Source organism: Sebastes umbrosus, chromosome 9 (genome assembly GCF_015220745.1).
Source record: "Sebastes umbrosus isolate fSebUmb1 chromosome 9, fSebUmb1.pri, whole genome shotgun sequence".
Lineage (NCBI taxonomy): Eukaryota > Metazoa > Chordata > Actinopteri > Perciformes > Sebastidae > Sebastes > Sebastes umbrosus.
The window spans coordinates 5740914-5758857 of record NC_051277.1 but is presented as its reverse complement, the minus strand read 5'-3'; the positions used below and the strand labels follow the sequence as shown (position 1 = coordinate 5758857).

The following is a 17944-nucleotide window of genomic DNA, read 5'->3' as shown; positions in this document are numbered from 1 at the left end:
GCAAATGCTCTCATTAATTTATACCCAATGGACCCTTTCTGTATCCCACCTCCTCCCTCCCATGTCTCACAGTATGGGCTGCAAAGGATCTTGGGAGATGAGCGGAGCCTGTTGCTGCTGGCGCGAGCGATTGACCCCAAACAGACCAGCATGATGACCGAGACTGTCAAAATTCTATCAGCTTTCTGTATTATTGGAGAGGAGAACATGTAAGTCAAATTACCTGATCGTCTGTCACATTCGCTCTCACACATCCTGCTCTGGCACACTTTCTCATGTCTTGAATACCATTAAAGTGACATCTCTAGATAGTCTATCAAATGCCCACCCACTCATCATGTAAATTATAGCCCAAGAATGTTAAGTAAGATAAAGATTTTGTCCCAGTTTTAGATCACACAGTTGAGAGCTTCATTTTGTATTTGCAGAGGTTTCAAAATATTTGCCATTGAGACTTCCACAGCTGCACAAAGAAAATAGGTGTGAACAGAAATCCATTTGAGTGTGAAAAAATGACAGAAATAAAATAGAAGCAGAAACAATCTCCCGGTTACTCAGGATAATCTGCAAACCTTGCTGTGGACATTTTCCTTTGGATCTGTTTTCATCTGGAGACACAGTCCAGAGGTTTCAGTGACAGATATCTCAGAAATATGTCAGAAAATGGTGAAAAATGTCCATCAGTGCTTCCCAAAGCCCAAATATGACGTCCTCAAATGTCTTGTTTTGTCCACAACTGAAAGGTATTCAGTTTACTGTCATAGAGGAGTAGAGAAACCAGCAAATAATCACATTTAAGAAGCTGGAATCGGAGAATTTTGACTTTTTTTTTCTTATAAAAATGACTCAAACCGATTATCAAAATAGTTGGCGATTAATTTCATAGTTGATAACTAATCGATGAATTGTTGCAGCTCTACTCAAACTATATACAATTGCTATTTTCCAACTTACCTAAGGGGTATGCTGTTTTGTAATTTGGATGAACTGACCCTTTAAGTACTTTTGCCTAAGCTCCTCCATTCAAAGTTGCAAGCAAGTTTTCACTATTCAAAGTTGAGTGAGCGACACATTTCCCTTTCTTTCTCAGTAAATCACAGCTGATATGGAAACAGTACAAATCAATGATCTGATCTGATCTGCCAATTCAAAATCCTGACTGACTGAATCTCTGCTGTGTTTACATGCTCTGTAATGTTTAGCAAGGAGATTGCTGCTACTTGTAAACACTGGAATATCACTATTGCTTCAGTCTTCTCCCACTGGGGGTGGCATGTACTCAGATAGAGATGCATACATGTTTACCCACTGTGAGTATATTCTGCGTTCACACATGACCTCAGGCAGTATAGACATTCGTTGCTTCACGTGGTCAGATGATGCATTTTAGCCTGTTTAAAGTGTTGAACTACTCAGTGTAGTTTGCCACGGACACACAACCTGGCTGACAGCTTATAAATTGGATTTAGGGGAGTGTTTTTTATTGTTTCCCACAGGGCCAGACTAGAATAACAATGGCACTTCAAAGTCAGTCTGTATGCAGTGGTGGAAATAAACAAACCCACAAATTCTGTTGGAGAAGCTGAGTTCAGCAGTGTGTCTCACATCTCTGACCATCCACATACTCCTTTATTCTAGTAGTACTGTGACTGTATACAGTTTCCAAAAATGTTTTTGCAGAATATCCAGGAGTGGGAATCTCAAAATTAACATAAATTTAATCCAATTACTCTTTTTTATGTCGCTTCAAGAGCATTCTTTTTTTTTTTTTCATTCACTTAGATTCAGTTCCATTTTTTAAAATCACAATTATACTCAGAAACTGCTCCTAAAAATATGTATCCATTAAACACAGGCGTTTACTTTATGAATACCGAGGGCTGTCGCGGTGAAGGACTTCCCCCTGCGGTAATAATGATTGCTCTACTAGTAAACACGATATGATTGCCATTTTTTTGTGTGCAAATTATTTAATTTATCCTGATTTTAGTGCTGTATAAATAAGCTTTATTGTTAAGCTATTATTAGGTATATTGCTGTTTTTGAAATGACAAAGATAGGTAATTAAGTACTTGTTTATTGTTGAATGCAGAACACAGAAGGGCAATGAGGCGCTGTGTTTTTTTTCAGCTGAGACACTTTGGTTGCATCTGGTTGCTATGATACAGTATATTCACATAAGTAAAAATGTCGGCGCAAAGTAGAGTACTTGCTCTGGATGAAGGGAAGGCTGAAACACTTAGGGAGAGAGGACGGACCGGCTAGTCTATGAGTATTAATTCCTCTTCTATTGTCAATTGTCATTGTCATTCAGCACTATTACCCTTCTCCATTGTGATTGGACAAGTAGAATGGTAAAGTGAAACTCATTAGCGTAGCGTTTTACCCAAAATGAACCATTTTTCAACTCTGTGACCGTAAAAAACAACAAACGTGCAGCGCTCAGCGCAGAATAGACACTCAGCGCCTCGTCACACTGCTGCCGTTTGTAGCATAGTGTAAATATGCAGAGCTCCCTTTGCAAAGAATCCCAAATTGACAGTTGTTGCCATCCCCTGCAGTCGGCTTATCAATAGTGCGGTATTGCAATATTGCAGTTATTGCGACAGCCCTATGTATATCTATGAGTATTTTTCTATAAAACAAAATAATATATAAAAATATATAGACATAAATCATAAAAAACTATATTTAAGCAGATAAAGGATGTATAGATAGCACATATCGCTCTCCCTCTGTCTCTCTCCCTCCGTTCTCAAAGTGTTCAAGAATAGGTTGAAGTAAACATGGAAATCTTTGCCATGATCACAGCCCTGCATTAAAATGTACATATCCTGTAGAAATGACAGCCAAAGGAGCTGAGGCGTCACTTTCTTGCTCAGAAACTTCTCTGCCAACCCAATGTTGTGACGCTGGCTCGTGTTCAACACCCACTTCAGCTGACAGCATCAAAAGGGAACAAGACAAGTTAAGCAGATCTATCTCGCCTGTTTTGAAGCGTCGTCTGAACTGGCTTTAAAGCTGCTCAGTATGCAGCTCCCCATGCTTGTCTGTGACTCTGTAACCCCTATCACAGAGCATGGCCGTTCCATTTATCTCTTTGTCAGGCTTACTCCACACATACAGTCCTTTTGGTTAGACACATGATATCCCTCTCTCACCAAGCAACTGCTGCTATCTTGTCATCCTGAAAGTGATATTTTTTGAGGTTGATATAAGGTAATAAAAATGGAAACAGCAAGAATATGTGGCATGAGTGAGCACACGCTCGCACATGCATACATTAGCTGAGCATAGAGATGACATTTCAACATTTGGTGTCGCCATGTATTCAATTCTTATATAGGAGCAGCGAAGTGAACTTGTATATATAAGGCTAAGAGCTCTTTTGTACCCACGGGAGTAAGATGGTTGAGGACTTTGGTTTCTCAATTGATGAAAGCAAAATTGCAAATGTGGCCCTGCAGTGACATAAAGACCACCTGTTCATATCATTATGTACGCGTATTGTAAATCACCATTTGCACAAGTGCTTAAAAGACATCAATTTACTTTTATTGCGGTCTGTGTGCAGCACAGAATTTCTCTTTCATTCACAATTTAGAGGCTGCAATTGTCCAATGCTCTATTTAGCTGAGCTGCCTTGAGCCCTCGCAAGTACTCAATTTGCTTACCTTCTCAATAGGTGTATTTGCACATTAGTCTGGCGGTCCCTGCTATAATTTGCACCCTTTTCTCACCCAGCAAAATATACTCCGCCACAATTGCTTTGACAACTGAACACATTTGCAGTAAAAGCCTGTTTTTTTGTCAAGCATCGCCTTAGCAACAAGCATGATGAGGTCAAAATTGGATACTGCGGCGGTAATAGACGGGATTGCATTCAAAGAGAAGGAAAGCATTTGTCAGGGTGACCAAAGACTGGCCGAGCAAATGTCCACACCGACACACAAGGGGAGATAAGATACATGGTGTTTGAGCTGAAAATTGTGAGTAAATGTTCTGTCAGTGAGGTGATAAAAGTGTTTGTTGACTTTTGTGTTGTGCCTGCTCCCTGTTCCCTGTTTTCTTTCAGCCTGGATAAGATTCTAGCTGCCATGACAATTGCTGCAGAGAGGAACAATAAAGAGAGATTTGCCCCAATTGTGGAAGGACTGGAGAACCACGAAGCCCAGCAGCTGCAGGTTAGGAATCACAGTTAACAACACTCTCATATTCATCACGCATTCATTGCTGTTTTTTTATTAGATTATTTAATTTGAAGGATAAAAGTGACCCTTATGATGGTTCAGTGGTACCAGTGGTGAAAAGTAACTAAGTACATTTCTTAAAGGTCCAGTGTGTAGGATTTAGTGACATCTAGTGGTAAGGTTGCAAATTGCAACCAACTGAATACCCTTCTGCTTGGTCGTGTCTAGAAGGTAACATGCAAACTTCCAAAAACGTGCCCAAAAGAACCCAACCTATCCTAACCTTAACTATTCGAGGTCAAAACCTAACCATAACCGTCTCGCGAGAGTTTACCCCGAGTTTTCCTAGACACAACCCCTCCGCTCAACCCTCTCTTTCCAAGCGTTTCGGAGAACTACGGCGTCCTTCAGGTAACCTCTAGAGCCAGTGTTTGGTTTGTCCGTTCTGGGCTACTGTAGAAACGTTTCGGACTCTGTGAAGAGGACCGGCTCCCTATGTAGATATGAAGGGCTCATTCTAAGCTATCGAAAACACAACGATTCTTAGTTTCAGGTGATTATACACTAACGAAAACATAGTTATGAATATTATATTCCATTTCTGCTAATACATCCCCCCAAATCCTACACACTGGCCCTTTAAGTACTGTACTTAAGTACAATGTTAAGGTACTTTACTTGATTATTTCCATTTAATGCTACTTTATACTTCTACTCCACTACATCTCACAGGCAAATACTGTACTTTTTACTCCACTAAATTAATTTTATAACTTTAGTTAAGTTGCAGATTCAGATTAATAATACAAAATATTATCAACAAATAAAATATGATGTATTAACTTGGATAAAGATAGGAATTTATTGATCCATTCGTGATATTCACAAGCTACCCGACAGTGTATGAAATGAAAAATAAGCTCCCCCTTTACAAACAGAAAAATTAAAGTAATACACATTTTAATGCATCAATAATAATAATTCAATAATATTATATATATTATTCTAAAATGGGCCAATCTGTATATTTTTTTACTTTTATTTTTGGTACATGAAGTATATTTTGATGTTAATACTTTTGTCCTTTTACTTAAGTAAATCACCACTGTGCGATACAGTATACATTTCAGGATGCCTTGAGTAGTCATACACACTGATTCATACTACCCAAACTTAAAAAAAGAAGCAAGCAACTTCTTAACAGAAGCAGGAGTTGTGCCGTGTAGCTGCAGTGGACAGAAACCTGGCACAGTCCAGTGTCATCCACACAAATTCTGTTTTGTCACAAAGACCACGTTTGAAGCCAGGCAAGACTGAAATTGACAGTCGTGTCACTCTGGGGCCCGTTGTACCTCAACCTCAGCTGTCCTCATACATGTGTTTTTCTCTGCTTCTCTTACTGTCTTTGGGTCCACTTGTCAACCCCTCTGCACCTCTTGCACATGATGGGATGTGATCACTGGGCTATTGAAATGCACCCGGAGCTCCGTCGCCACTGCTTTAATCACAAACACCTGCTTCATTGAATATCTCTACTGAATTTTGTGAACACCAGAAACATTATATTAAAAACAAAAAAAGCAGAGATGCTGAGTTCCTCTCTAAGCTTCCTTCTCTCGTCTCACATTTTCTCCTCCTCTCACTATCTTGCTCGTTTTTTTCTCACATCTTACAAATACTCCCCCTTGCTTTTCTCCATGCTTCTGTCAAGTTGGGTCTCCTAGGACTCGGTGTGAAAGGGCAACTACAGCACCATACCTCTCTTCGTTTTCACTCGTTTCCTTCAGCAGCAGGAAAGGCTACACAACAGCAATAAAAACACTGCTTAAAACATGTTTTTTTTGTGAAACCAAAAGCAGGGAATTACTTAAGGAATTACTTTTTTAACTGCAGGGATTGTGAAGTCATGAAGGAAAAGTCATGAAGGAAACTGATGAGCCGGGTGGTGGAAGTGAAAGTAGATATTCTTTTATTAGGAGGCTGTTGTTTTTCCTTTAAATTTTGCGGTTAATGAAATGAAGCTCTGCTAATTGTGAAGTAAATTAAAATGCTTTGCTGATGCAGGGGGTTCAAGGAAATTAATAGACTTTTTATCCAAAACCTGTGATGGGCTGTAGAAGTAGACTTAGCTAATGTGATTAAAATGTGTTTTGCCGTAGTTCGGGCTATTCTCGTCTGCTGAGCACGAGAGAAACTCTGCATTTCAACTTTAAAACCGTCCCAGCAGTGTCACTTTTAATTACGATGTTTGGAACCCCCCCTATGGCACCACCACAGCAGCTCTCTAAACCCAACACAGATAACACCCCCACCCCCAACACAACCGCTTCCCACTCCACAGCACATGACGGAGGTATGTTTGAGGTGCTTGATGTAAGTATCAATCTCTATGCAGAAGAAGAGAAGGAATTTTTCATGAGCTCTGTGGCTTTCTTCACTCACATAAATTCTGTGAAGATTTGGTAGGAGTTTCTTTTATGTATCCGGCCTCTGGTGGATCCAGTAAAATGTCAGGTTTCAATACACAGAACTTGCTTATAGGCTCTCAAGCTTTAGTGGAACATGGAGAAGTCTGCCATGTTTTTGGTGCCTGGCACTGGTGCAACATAGTCAATGGTGGTGCATCCTTTACTCCAACAAGCCTGTGCTTTCCCAAGGGCATATGCAGTATCTTACAGTATACCTGTATTGCATAACAGCATGCATTTCCCCCCCATCAAACGTGTTTGATTTACTGCTGCTACATCTTTAGCAGGTTACAGAAAAAACAATACTGTTCATTTCAGATAGCTTTTGTTCTGCCTTTCATCAAACACACATTTTTACCAAATACCTCAATATTGATATTCAGAATGAGGTATTATTATTGTTTATTTTTCCAAGTTTATACATACATGGAATTTGACTCTCTCGATGTACTAACAGAATAGAAATAACAGCTAGGGACCATAATGACCAACCATAAAATAAGAATACAATAATAGAAGTAAATATAAAATGTCTATATAGAAGTCAAGTGTTCTGGAAGTTGTAAAAAATATAATAGTGCAAAGAAATAAATACTGGATATACATGGAGTGGATGATTATGTACAGTATGTACATGTGAAGATGTCTATATACTGTATGTACAGTGAGTAGGATTTATATTTTCAGTGACAGATGTTTAAATATTACAATATGTGTGATATATGACATTATGTACATATTCCAAAAAATGTTCATTAAAGACTGTAAACTATAATTTATACTGACAGCAGCAGATTGCAACGTTATTGTAGGGTTGACTATTGGTGCTTTCGCAAAATATTTACACAATGACATCTTTGATAAATAATCATCAATAATGTAGATATAATGACTAAGTGGGTGAAGAACAGCTAGAAGAGTCTGGTAAGTTCAGAAAATTACATTACCTTACTGTAATGCGGCCTTTAAAACCAGGAAAAGACAACACATATGCCTTATTATAATATTGTGATATCCAAAATCTAAGACGATACCTGGTCTCATATCACGATAACAATGTAATATCGATATATTACCCAGCTCTTTGATTGTAGCGCAAATTAAATACAACTTAAAATTTAGTTTATTGCACAAAAGTATGGAAAAATGTTGAAAGAGCAAAGCAATGAGTGAAAAGAACATATTTAATAACATATGTGCAGATGGCATTATGTGGCAGGATCTGCATTTGTAGGCTTGAATGTTTGAATAAAAATGTTAACTCAGAAGAATAATAAAACTGATCGGGGAAGGAAACCACACAGAATCAGCATTGTTGTGGCTCTTATTAATAAAGCATACAAGCCTCAGTAGAGGGTCAAGGTTTGAGAAGACAGTGTTTCACATCGTCCATGGGAATCCTTCAGCCTGCTATCGATTGTCTGTCCAAGGAAAACTATCTTATCCGTGGCTTACTCCCCTGAAACACCTTACTGCTCATTATAATTCATCAGCGGATTTCCTCTTAACCCCCTCCTCCGCCCAAACACACACAAACGCACTCACACACACACACACACACACACACACACACACACACACACACACACACACACACACACACACACACACGTTGAGGCTTTTTCCTTACCAATAAATCCATTAATAATGCACATCAAGACACACCTGTGCTCTCTCCCTTCCTCCCCTCATCGATGCAATCTCTTTTCTGAAGTTTTGGTTTTGGAAAGAGAATATTAAGAGCAAATAATAAACTCCAAAACACATATTTATATTACAGATACCAAGCACAAAATGTACAATTAAATTACATAATCTTATATTGATATGTTTTGCAAAATATATCTCTTTTGTGTCTCATTTGTTTCTTTCTTTCTCTGTCGTTTTGTCCGCCCTCCTCTACAGGTTGCTTGCATGCAGTTGATCAATGCGCTGGTCACCTCCCCCGATGACCTGGACTTCCGGATACATCTACGCAACGAGTTCTTAAGATGTGGCCTCAAGAAGATCCTACCTGTGAGTTATCAAACTATCAAATGCAATCAGTGAATTCCGTCTGTTCAGTCAAACCTCTGGTCATAAACACACCACTGTATTGCTTTGGTAATTCTTATAGAACCACGTACGTTGTCTTATTTCTACTAGTACTGATTGCTCTAGGCTCTTTGAATACATTCTAACTCCACCAAGCAGGTTCGTAGCCTTGCAGCACAACACATTACAGGTTGAATGTGTGTTGGTTAAGTGTCCAACCTTGAAAATAGCAGCATTTCTTAGACTATAGTTAACACATGGCCAAACAGTGATTTCAGTCATGCAACAACATGAAAATGCATGTGATATTTACGTAATCGTGTTTAGAATAAACAATCAGGCATTCAAACCAAATAATCCAGGTGAAAAATAAAACAAATGGCATAAATCAGGCTGTTCTCATACACCGTTCGTATCTATAGTTACGAAAAGTAATATGGGCCGGTCAAAAAACCCTGGACTTTCGCCCAGGAGACCAGTGTTTGTACTCCATGTGGAACAAGACGTCAACGTTGATTTATTTGTCATGCAACTTCCGTACTTAAGTTACGCCACTTCTGTAGTGATTTTAACCCGAGCCACGATGTTTTCCTAAACCTAACTAAGTAGTTTTGTTGCCTAAACCTAACCAAGTTGTTTCCTGTGAAGACGGAAGTTTATATTGAAAAGACTGTATACATGTAACGAGCGGAAATCGACACGTGTTGCTGGAAAAGGTGCGAAAAATGAGGAATAACGTTTTGTACGATATCCTACGAAGCGTTGTATGAGGATACGTTGCATAAATCGGTTTTATTATTATGAATTCAATTAGTAGCAGCGGTGGTATAACTCGTAGTAGAAGCTTGTGTCAAGTGTGATGCAGTGCCAGCACCTCATCACGCAGGTCGTCCTGGCATCATTATCAGCAGGCCTACACATCTTCACATGAGGCGAAGGCAAACGAGCTCCAACTCATCACTCAAGCGCTCATTTGTAGCGAGTGGGGTGAGCGTGTCACAGAGCCAGTTGTTAATAAGTCATCCCAGCTGCTCCTGTTGATTATTACTGTCATTACTTTAATTATCTTCAATTCTGCCCCCCGATATGAAAGAGTCTCAGTGTACAGTCATTTATGAATGCCACGTTCGCCGCTTCTAATGCCAACATTCAAACTGACACTGGTTCATCTAATTATGAGTTATGCTCAGGAGCCGGCGTAGATGTTGGCAAAGAAAAAGTGAACTCCACTGGAGAAAAAAAGAGCACAATTTGTTTTGTTCTTATAGTCCTTGACACATGTATTTGGCCCTCCTTCTTCTCATTCCCCCTCCTGTGTTTTTTGTGGCATCGTGCACCTCCCTCCGAACCGCTGTTGCTCAAGACAGATGGTGCACCCAAAAAAACAGTGCAGGGTGATTGATACCTGCAGAAATTGGGTTACATTTGGCCCTGTCTCCGTCTGTAAACTCCACTGCAGGTGATTCATAGAGAAGTGGTAAAGAGCACTGCCGTAGCCCCTCGTGGCTGGAACAGGTGTGCAGGAATAGGTACTGTCTGGAATACCTAGTGAGAGGGTTCAGGGCGTCTCGGTTCACAGTCCTCTGTACAGCTGCAACAGGAAAACTAATATTCTAGTGTTACATCTTTTACAATAGACCCGCTTTACAGTTTCAACAATACTGATACTAGAGTAATACATTTTTCATAAAAGCTAAGTTATTCCTTGCAGGTTCTACGACGTGTTTATCATAATCTACATTGCAAGATGACCTTTTGTATAACTTCATATTCTCAGCTATGTATTGTACGTCTAAATCATTCTAGGAGCTAAAAGAGACGGAGGAGCTAGACATCCAGCTGAAGGTGTTCAATGAGAACAAGGAGGAGGACTCTATCGAACTCTCCCATCGCCTGGATGACATCCGCGCTGAGATGGAATATCCTTTTTTTTTTCCTCCCTCTGTGAATATACAGATAAATAGGCCTGCAGAACTAGAGACGAGTGTATATAGTGGGTTTGGTCAAGCTTTACAGGCGAAAGCCTCTCATGGCTTGGTTCATTAGAGAAGGATTTGAGGAGCCAGTGCGCAATATCCAGCTCCATCTCTGACCAGGTATACTAGGTAAATAACCCCGTCATCTTAACCTCCCACCTCTTCAATCTTTTTATTGACTCTTCTTCTCTTCACTTCTTGTCCTTTGTCTGTTAGTGGAGGGTTAAGTATGACTGTTGTAAGACTCAAGAGGAGGATATCAAACAGACATATGCTTCCTGTTCTTACCGTTTACTATCCACAGTAGACAATTAAACATTTTATGTGGAGTCATATTATATTATATGCAAAGTTTCTCCTGTTCAGACATTATCACTCCTCGTCTTCCTGTTCCTTTTTTAGAAATGTGACTTTACTCCCCCCAACTCTCCATCAATGTCCATTTCACTCCAAATGTGTAGAGTACAAGTTGATAAGGTGAGCAGTAATTTAGCCCGGAGTTGGAAACTTCCTCAAGCATCCCAGAGAAAGACCCCTTTAATAATTCACAAATCTTCTCTCGGGCTATGTATGAATGGCTGACATTGTGAGGAGCAGACAAACCAGACGCTGACATTGTTATGCAGATGTTCATTCCCACAGCCTTTGTTCTTCCACCAAATCCCAGAGTTCTTGTACTGGCACAAAGTGCTGCCGTGAGTGACAGTTTCTGTTGACACGTGTAGGTGAGGCGAGGAGGTTGTGTGTGTGTGTGTGTGTGTGGAGAGGAAAAAAAAAAAAGTGCACCTGGATTAATGATGTGCTTGAGCAGGTTCACAAATGAGAAGGCCCAATGTTTGTTTCCAAGGACAATGTGGTATTGATCTGCAGGCTCTGAGCATGATTCGAATGCCTAGGCTATCCTTTGTCGCTTTTCCCGCATGACACACACACACACACACACGCACACACACACACACACACACACGGTATCACGCTGGTAGTACTTCTACTACCTGAGCATTGCATATGTATCTTGTTTCTCCCAGCAACTCCATGAATATTAACCTGGAGAGGCTTGTCTCCTCTGTGTCCGGCCCCGGTCCAGGTGCCGAGGAGGTGACTCCAGGCCACTAATAAATATTAATGAGCTGTGGAATGGTGATTGATTGACCCCACCACTGACTGGCCTACGTCACACTTGACTGCCACTCATGTTTATTCATTATTTGGAGAGGGAGTGTAAAGAGCGAGAAAGAGAGCGCAGAGGGGTTGTCATCGAATGGATTGGCATTCTACATTAGGTTTATGTCTGCAGCTTAGTGATAGATGAAGCAAGTTGGATACTTTCCCAGTCTGAGCTCCTTCTCGTGTCCTCTCAAATGCTGCTGTGGTGAGGCTATAATTGAATCTCACAGGATTGGTAATTCTCCCAGGCTTCATACTCCGTTAATACAAGGGAGGGGAACGATACTGCAGAGGAGCCCGTATTCCCATCCCTCTCTCTCTCAAAAATTTGATATGGGATGGGAGTTTAATTACAGACATTGTTGAAATTAATAGGAAAAGTGTCAAACAGTATTTAAAGGAATTGATCTTCTCCAATTGCAGCGGCTGCAGATTGTTTTGTGTGGATGATAGCATGGGAAATGGAGAATGCAGTTAAGTGCTGTTTTTTTTTTTGAGGAAATAAATTATCTGAATTATTGATGCTCTCTCAGGGAGTCATACTTCATTAGCTGTTGATGAAATCTGACAAATATTATTAGGAAATAAAGCATTGACAAAATCTTCAGATTGACCTTTGAATACATGTTAGGTAGGTAACGAGGTTTCACTCTACTCGCTCGTGTGTTTTTGATCCATAACATCAGTATATCCGTCAGTCATATTTCTCTGATTCCAGCTTCTTAAATGTGAATATTTTCTGGTTTCTTTACTCCTCTATGACAGTAAACTGAATATCTTTGAGTTGTGGACAAAACAAGACATTTGAGGACGTCATCTCGGGCTTCGAGAAACACTGATTGACATTTTTCACCATTTTATAGACCATCAACTAATCCATTAATTGAGAAAATAATCAGCAGATTAATCAACAATAATCTTTAGTTGGAGAAAACTCTCAAACTGATTATTGACCTGATCTTTTGTCCGATCTGTCGTTCTCTCTGCATGCACGCCCCACTCGATATTATGCATTACATTGAATACATGTGAACCGACATGCAAGGAAAAAAATTTCAAACTGAAACAGATTTTTAAACAAATTAATTGATACGATACTTGATGGGATGCTTTATCTCTTGAAATTACTAATTCACTAGAGCTGTAACAATTTATTGATGAGTTAGTCAACTATTAAATTAATCACCAAACTAATTTGATAATCGCATAATTGGTTTTGAGTATTTTTTTAAGAGAAAAAATAAGTCAAAATTCTCTGACTCCAGCTTCTTAAATGTGAATATTTTCTGGTTTCTTTACTCCTCTATGACAGTAAACTGAATATCTTTGAGTTGTGGACAAAACAAGACATTTGAGGACGTCGTCTCGGGCTTTGGGAAACACTGATCGACATTTTTCACCATTTTATAGACCATCAACTAATCGATTAATCGAGAAAATAATCAACAGATTAATCGACAATAAAAATTAGTTGCAGTCCACGATTATGTTCAAAATGACGGTTATTTTGATCAATATTGTGATCACGATTATTAATCACAATTAGTCAATCATTTTAGGGACAAAATATTTCTATGGCACTTTGACATTTAAATAAACAGCACTGCTTAAAATTGTACCAAAACTTTATACCCAAAATGAATTCATCAGAGCACTGCTTTTGATTTCATGAGGACCAGCATGTAACAATTAAGGGATCTTTTGGCAGAAATTGAATATGATATTAATAGGTATGTTTTCTTTAGTGTATAATAAGAACCATTTTGTTTTCGTTAGCTTAGAATGAGCCGTTTATATCTACATAGAGAGCAGGTCCTTTCCATGGAGTCCGCTATGTTGCACCGCCATGGTTCTACAGTAGCCCAGAACGGACAAACCAAACACTGTTAAGAGTCGATAATGTTACTCGCCCCCGTCACCACCGCTCTCTCTCTCTCTCTCTTGCTTGCGTCACCACTCACTTCCCACGTACACACTCTACGCACTAGCTCTGCTCCAAATGGCTCTAGAGAGGGCCATTGGGTTTTTGCATCAGCATGTTTGGCACACGGAAAATGCTTCAGTCGGTTGCAACTCCAGATGGCATGACAGCTCCCCAAAAGTGAAGCCAAAACTTCTCGATCACCCCCTTGTGGCTGGCTGGTAGTTCAGGAAGCGCTTGATTTGACATGCAGCCAAGTTTTCTATGAGTGGAGTACCCATTTTCAATATCGCAGTTGATCATCATTTCATTTTGGGAAGCCAAAAACGTGACTGCGATGAATATTCAATGAATTGTGTAGCTAGTTGTAGTGGTAGAAGAGATATTACTGTTGCCCTGGTAGTCTGTTCAGTCTTAATTTGACTTTAATTTAGTCTGAATCCTCAAGCTGAAACCGCATGTGCATTTTACTGATATTTTCTGTACCCAAAGCAGAAGGGAGGGGAATCACAACATATGCTTCCACCCTGTTTAAAGTGTCACTTCATTGCTTTGCAGTCAGTATGTGGCGCTATGTAAATATTTTAGCACACATTGTCAAGATCCGCACTTCATGTTACGATGGCAATCAGGTTTTCATCACTGCGAGCTTAACAGGGTACTGTCTCCTTAGCCTTCTTTGTTTTTCTGCATGTGTGCACATATCTGAGAGGCTTATTCCACTTTTTCAAACAAGATGAGTCTCCACGGGGAAATCCTCCTTTCTCAAGCAAACAAATTAAATAGGCTCCAAATCATTCATTTTCCTGGCTTATTTGCTTCTTGGAGCTACACTTTTAGAACACTAATAGAAGTTTTAGCAACACAAATGTTATTATTTCTTAATAAACTTAACGTAGAGATTGGATTTTAAAATGTATTTCAATGCAGGTGTTTCATCTTCTCCTATACTGTATGTCATATAGTTCTTGCTTTGTTTTTGATTTGGTAATTTCAGCATCAAACATTTTGTGTTTCTTTGAATAAAAGGCATCACTAATACATATTCTTTTTAAAAGAAATGCTCTATACTAAATATAGACAGTTTGATTCAACGTTTGTTTTAGATGTCAAAGCCATCACTACTTCCTCCTGGGGAAAGCGAACATAAGACACATAATCAATACCTTTTGCAAATTTAATAACATGCATTTTCTCTCCTGAGTACATGTCAGTTTCAATCTGAGAGCTGAACTGTATTTTTGCCCCGCGAATGATCGGCTTCCCATCATTCTTGTCTTTTAACATTGAAACCGGTGAGTTTCTCATGTAATTAATATCCCCTATTCTGAAAGGTTTAGAGTGACAGGTAAACCAGAGGGAGCGTCCTTTATTACAAGTCCTCCCTCCTCAAGTTAGCTGTTTATACTGTTATAGCTCCCCAGAGAGAGAACGGATAAGAGGAATCACATCTCTGTTTGCTTTTGTACAATGATGCCTGTCAGAAAACCCGAGATAAAATAAGTAGTTAGAAACAAAACAAGAACTAATGAAAATGTAAATATTCACAAGGAGTTGGATTCACCTGAATAATGAACTGAAGTAAATCTTAACTGTTGACTGAATTAACTTGTTAAAGTACCACTGTCATGAAGTTGTTTTCCTTAACCTTGCTCCTGTACTGATATGAATGAAGTGTACCATCTCCTGTCCAACATGGTGAAAGACACCGGCTCAGAGGCCTACTTCCTGTCAATCCTTCAGCACCTTCTGCTCATCAGGAACGACTATTACATCAGGTACGTTCTGTTTGATTTGTACATACCACTGGCCTCTTATCGACTGATAACCTCATGGTCTTGGCTTTGTTTTTGTTTTTAACAGTAGATATGAAGCACCACCTCATACAGTGGGTCTGTTTGTTTGTTTGGCTTAGACAACATAAAAGTAAAAGCCTGGTAAAAATGAGTTTTTTACATTTATCCTCCTAAAAGTAAGTGATGTTTTAAAGCCAAGCTTGAACTACCTTTATATTACTGTACCTTTTATCATTTGCCTCGAACTGTTGCCTGTGAAAGCAACATCCATTACCTTGGCTCTCTTATTCATTAATTCAATTAAACTTTTAGTTCCTCATCTGAGCTGAGAAAAGAAGTCTTACAGTCAGGTGAAACATAAAACACTGTGCTAATGAGAAGAGTCCACATGAGCGCCCCCTCTTTATCCCCTGCTTATTCACAAACTTGTAAGCAGACATTTTCTGAAAGCTCCGAGTTGACGAGTTGTGACGTGTTTGTTGACGTTGTCAGAAGTGGCGGAGGCCATGGAAGGTAATGTTTTGGTGAATGACAAGTTTATATATTGTTATTTTAGTTGTACAGAGTTTTCTTTGTAATTTTATAATATGCCTGAGGAAAATGTGGATATTCCTAACGGGAATTTCATCTTTTTCCACCGTCATTGTGCCTTTGTTTTTCCTGCATTACGTTAGCCTTGATGGCTTCCAGACGCAGACAGTAATACCGGTGTTACACCGAAATCTGTGACCACAGAGAGCCAGCAACCCATGAGGGCAACATTTCTGGCGGCTGATGTCAGAAAATAACGTACCTATATAATAAATGACGCACATATGTGACAGAAAACACACAAAACTAAATTGTTAAAAAAACATAAATGTATTTAAATATGTTTTAATCTAAAGATATATACAGAAAACTAAAAGATAGGTACAGCGGGTGCACATTTTCTGATGACGATTTGTTGCTGTAACACGGTAATGTCGTTGTTGTGCAGCAGACTGTTCTCACGACTTCACAGCTTGAACACCGAGCATATTGTGTACACAACTTAACATGTTGCAACCACAAGCTCACAAGTTCCATTTGAAGGCAGCAGACTTGAACATAAAACACATAGTACATAATAAAATACATAAAATATGGTCAAAAAATATGTAAAACTGAATGCTAAAACCAATTATGCAAGCCCATATAAAACAATGTAGATCAGGTGGATCAGAGGAGGGATAATATTCTGTATTTTGGAATCATTAAGTGATTTTTAAACTGTTGGGTTAGCTGTCTCCTTTGCCTTTGAAGAGCAGATATGTCATTCACTGGGCAGGAAGGCCGCTATTCCTCCGAATGGAGTGACACTGATGAATTCACTGCTGTGTCAGACCTTTTTGCAGAAATGAGACTTAAAAAAAACGTTGGAAGACGAAGGGAGGATGCGAGGAAGAAGATGAATTTACCATACACAAGTTGCTGTTCCCTTGGAGTTATGAATAATGTATTCCACATCTATTCGTAGGAAGTGAGAAATAGAATTCACATTAACCAGCTAGTACAGCCACATCCACCTCGGCTCCAGTGTCCATGTACCCCTCTGTGAGCCAGCAATAACAAGGGATCAGTACCGGCGCTCATAACAAAAAAAAACTGATGGTCTTTTTAAAGATATGTTTTTGAAATGTTTTTTTCCCTCCCACCTCCATCACAAATGCAAGGACGAACCCACACATGTGCACACACAGACATTAACACCAGGAATTCATTCTGACTGAAGCATTTTATTCCCCATACATCACTGGTGTGTGATTTAGGATGATGGAAGATGCAGGACTACAGTACATGCAGCTATTTCCAATAGATACTATCAATCTTTTTTTCCGTCTTTGCCCTTAAAGTTACCATCTTTTCATGTTGTGGTCAAAACTGGGTGAAAATGTGAAATGGTAGTCACAGTAGTGGTCGTATAGTATATGTATAATATTCCGTCAAGTTGTAACAAAAACAAAAATAGGCAGGCCAGGAATGTGTGGCTCTAGTTTAGGGATGCTCCGATCTGACTTTCTCAGTCTGAATACCGATAGGGATACCTGGGCTTTAGGTATCGACCGATACCGAGTACCGATCTGATACCAGTGTTTAATTAATAAGCTGTATGCCTCACTGTGTGGAAGTGACTGGGATCATTCTTTTATGTTTAGGGCAACATCAGGCCTGACTTAAACATTGCTTTCCTAACTTTGTTAAACAAAATGTAACAAATAAATACATAGATATGAATTTACTGAGTTGTTTATTATTAGAATAATATATCGTACTCCAGCAACTTGGTAGAAAATCTTCAAAATTAACAGGAATTACAACTCATGTATAAACCTTTTTAATGAAGCAACAAATTGGTCAAAACTTACACAGG

The 17944-nt window shown here is 39.3% G+C and overlaps 1 protein-coding gene across 9 annotated transcripts in view; it reads left to right on the top strand.

The window, feature by feature from the left end:
• The window catches only part of diaph2 (diaphanous-related formin 2), a 447791-nt gene that overhangs the window by 127449 nt on the left and 302398 nt on the right, over positions 1–17944 (top strand). For all 9 annotated transcript variants that reach the window (XM_037780358.1, XM_037780361.1, XM_037780360.1 and 6 more), the window contains 5 exons: positions 73–209; positions 4076–4184; positions 8564–8674; positions 10499–10611; positions 15418–15534. In XM_037780358.1, coding sequence (XP_037636286.1) covers positions 73–209; positions 4076–4184; positions 8564–8674; positions 10499–10611; positions 15418–15534 — 587 coding nt within the window. The remainder of the gene's footprint in view (positions 1–72; positions 210–4075; positions 4185–8563; positions 8675–10498; positions 10612–15417; positions 15535–17944) is intronic.